Source organism: Silene latifolia, chromosome 1 (genome assembly GCF_048544455.1).
Source record: "Silene latifolia isolate original U9 population chromosome 1, ASM4854445v1, whole genome shotgun sequence".
NCBI lineage: Eukaryota > Viridiplantae > Streptophyta > Magnoliopsida > Caryophyllales > Caryophyllaceae > Silene > Silene latifolia.
The window spans coordinates 150,274,544-150,277,522 of record NC_133526.1 but is presented as its reverse complement, the minus strand read 5'-3'; the positions used below and the strand labels follow the sequence as shown (position 1 = coordinate 150,277,522).

Genomic DNA, 2,979 nt, shown 5'->3' with positions numbered 1-2,979 from the left:
TGGAGTTTAGTGCATAATAATGATAGTCATCCTGGTGGAAGATTATGGGTCATTTGGGATGCTGTGAATTATAATGTGGATGTCATAAGTTGTGAAGCTCAAGTCATCCACACTAAAGTTACTTTTATTCCAACTGGCAAGGAATGGTGGTTATCTCTGGAATTTGGGTTTAACAGAGTTCATGAAAGACTTCCTTTATAGGCTTCTATCAGTAATATAAGACACACAGTGAATGGTCCTTGGATGGTTATGGGAGACTTCAACAATGTGTTAGCCATGTGTGAAAGGATTGGGTCTGAGTTATCTAATTATGAATTGAGGGATATTCAAGAGTGTGTCACTACTTGTGGATTAATAGACATCCCAACAACTGGTGCTTTCTTCACCTGGAATAACAAGCATGAGCTATGGGAGATGGTGTTTAGCAGAATTGATAGAGTGATGATTACGGATGAATCGTTACAGGAGTTTCCTGAAACTAATACTGTTTTCCATCTTGAAAGGCTGTTTGACCACAGCCCTTGTACTATTAACCTGAATCAAGTAATAGAGAGAAATAAGGAGTGCTTTAGATACTTCAACATACGGGGGAAAGACCCTGAGTTTCTTCAGACAGTGCAAGAAGTTTGGGGGAGGCATCTCTATGGGTACAAGATGTTCCAGTTGGTTAAAAAACTTAAAATGTTGAAATTTCCTCTGAAACAGTTAAATGGGTCAATTTTTGCTAATATTGAAACATCTGCAAAAGTTGCCAGACTCTATTTAAACCATGTACAGGAGGAATTGCACTCAGATCCTAATAATTTAGAGCTCCAACAGGAAGTACATTTGGCTGCTCAATGTTATAGGGGAATGGATGAGGCTAGAAGAAGTTTTCTGGCTCAGAAGGCTAAGGCACAGTGGATGAATGAAGGTGACGACAACACCCAATATTTCCGTCTCATCAAAGCTAGGAGGATGCATAATAGAAACATGACTATTTAGGATATCCATGGTAATCCTTATTCAAGTACTGCTGATATTGAAGGAGCTTTCATTGACTACTATAAGGCTCTGATTGGGTCTTGTAAGAAGGTTAAACCTATTCATATGCCTACTGTGAGGAATGGGAGTCTGATAACTGAAGCTCAATGTCAAGAGTTGTCTAGGGGGGTGACTGATCAGGAAATCAGGGCAGCTTTATGGGCCATACCTGCCATAAAAGCCCCTGGTCCTCATGGTTTCACTTCTCAACTTTTTAGAGATGCATACTCAGTTGTGGGGTGTGACTTGGTGGAGGCTGTCAAAGAATTTTTCAATTCTGGAAAGCTGTTGAGGCGGGTGAATTCTAGTACCCTCACACTTATTCCCAACAAAAACCAGACTTGTTTCTGTGGCTGATTTTAGACCAATTGCATGCTGCAATGTGGTTTATAAGGTCATATCTAAAGTAGTATGCAATAGATTAGCTGGTGTCCTACCTAGTATTGTAAGTGATACCCAAAGTGCCTTCATCAAAGGCGGGGACATAGTGGATAATATTCTAATATGTCATGATTTGGTTAGGCTCTGTCAAAGGAAGTCTTGTTCTCCTAGATGTATCATGAAGGTGGACTTATAAAAAGCATATGACTCAGTGGAATGGTGCTGTATTGAGCAAATGCTGGTTGGCCTCAAGTTCCCAACCAAAGTAGTGTGGTGGATAATGGCTTGTGTCTCTACCCCTTGGTTTACTCTATCAATTAATGGGTCTAATTTTGGGTATTTCAAAGGCAAGAGGGGGATAAGGCAGGGGGACCCCATGTCATCCTTGTTATTTACACTTTTCATGGAATACCTAAGCATAATTATTCATGATGTTACAGCAAGAGTTGAGTTTAAATATCACCCACTTTGAAGAGCATTGAAGTTAAATCATCTCTGGTTTGCTGATGACTTGCTGCTATTTTGTAGAGGTGACAGGACTTCTAAGCTCATTCTCAGGGCTTTTGCTACTTTTTCTTGTGCTTCTGGGTTGAATATGAACAATGAGAAGTCTGATATTTATTTTAATGGCATGACCACAGGGGAGATAGACTATTTTCTCATAATTTCTGGGTTTAATGATAGGGTATTCACTTTTAGATACGTTGGTATTCCAAATTCATGTAAGAGAATCGGAATAGGTGATTGTACCAGACTTGTTGAGAAAGTGGTGGCCAAAATTAGAGGTTGGGGGGCCAAAAACCTAAGTTATGTTGGAAGACTTATGCTCATTAAGGCAGTGTTAACACAATTGCATACTTACTGGACCAGGATTTTTGTAATACCTCTCACTGTCAATGATAGAATTGAAGGGATATGCATAAACTACTTATGGTCAGGATCTGAATAGTATTTGAGAACCCCTACTGTTGCTTGGGAAAATATTTGTAGAGAAAAGAAGGGTGGGGTTTGGGTATTATTTATTCACGAAACTGGAACACAACTATGATTGCCAAATATACTGGATGGTTAGCAATGAAATCTGATCACCTCTGGATCAGGTGGGTTGATCTTATTTATATAAAAGGGAGAGATTGGCAAGATTACTGTCCCACAACCAACACCAGCTGGACTTTGCGTAAAATATGCCAGGTTAAGGACCAAATGAAAGCTGGTTTCTCTAATGGGGTCTGGACTGCTACACAGGGAGAGTATAATGTGGCTAGTGGTTACAAGTGGCTGATAGGTCAGCAGCAGTAGGTTCCTTGGTACCCTCTGATTTGGAGCAAGACAATTATCCCTAAACATGCCTTCATTGGGTGGTTGATAGTGCAAGGTCGACAGTTAACTAAGGATAGATTACTTGCTTTTGGAGTGATCACTGATGGATTTTGTGATGTCTACCAGGACAAGATGGAAGATCATATGCATCTTTTGTATGAGTGTGCTTTTAGTAGCCGCTGCTGGGAGTTACTGATTGATTGGCTTGGCATTCCTATACCCAAAACAAGAGTAATAGACTGGTGGATACATTGG

General features: G+C 40.1%; 1 protein-coding gene across 1 annotated transcript; it reads left to right on the top strand.

Annotated features, from left to right (window-relative positions):
• Positions 1-249: 249 nt before the first annotated feature.
• On the top strand, positions 250-2,353 carry LOC141657963 (uncharacterized). The gene is made up of 4 exons (XM_074465353.1): positions 250-913; positions 1,028-1,366; positions 1,617-1,740; positions 1,933-2,353. Exons 1-4 carry the CDS (start codon positions 250-252, stop codon positions 2,351-2,353), a joined length of 1,548 nt encoding a protein of 515 aa, XP_074321454.1.
• The last annotated feature ends 626 nt before the right edge of the window (positions 2,354-2,979 follow it).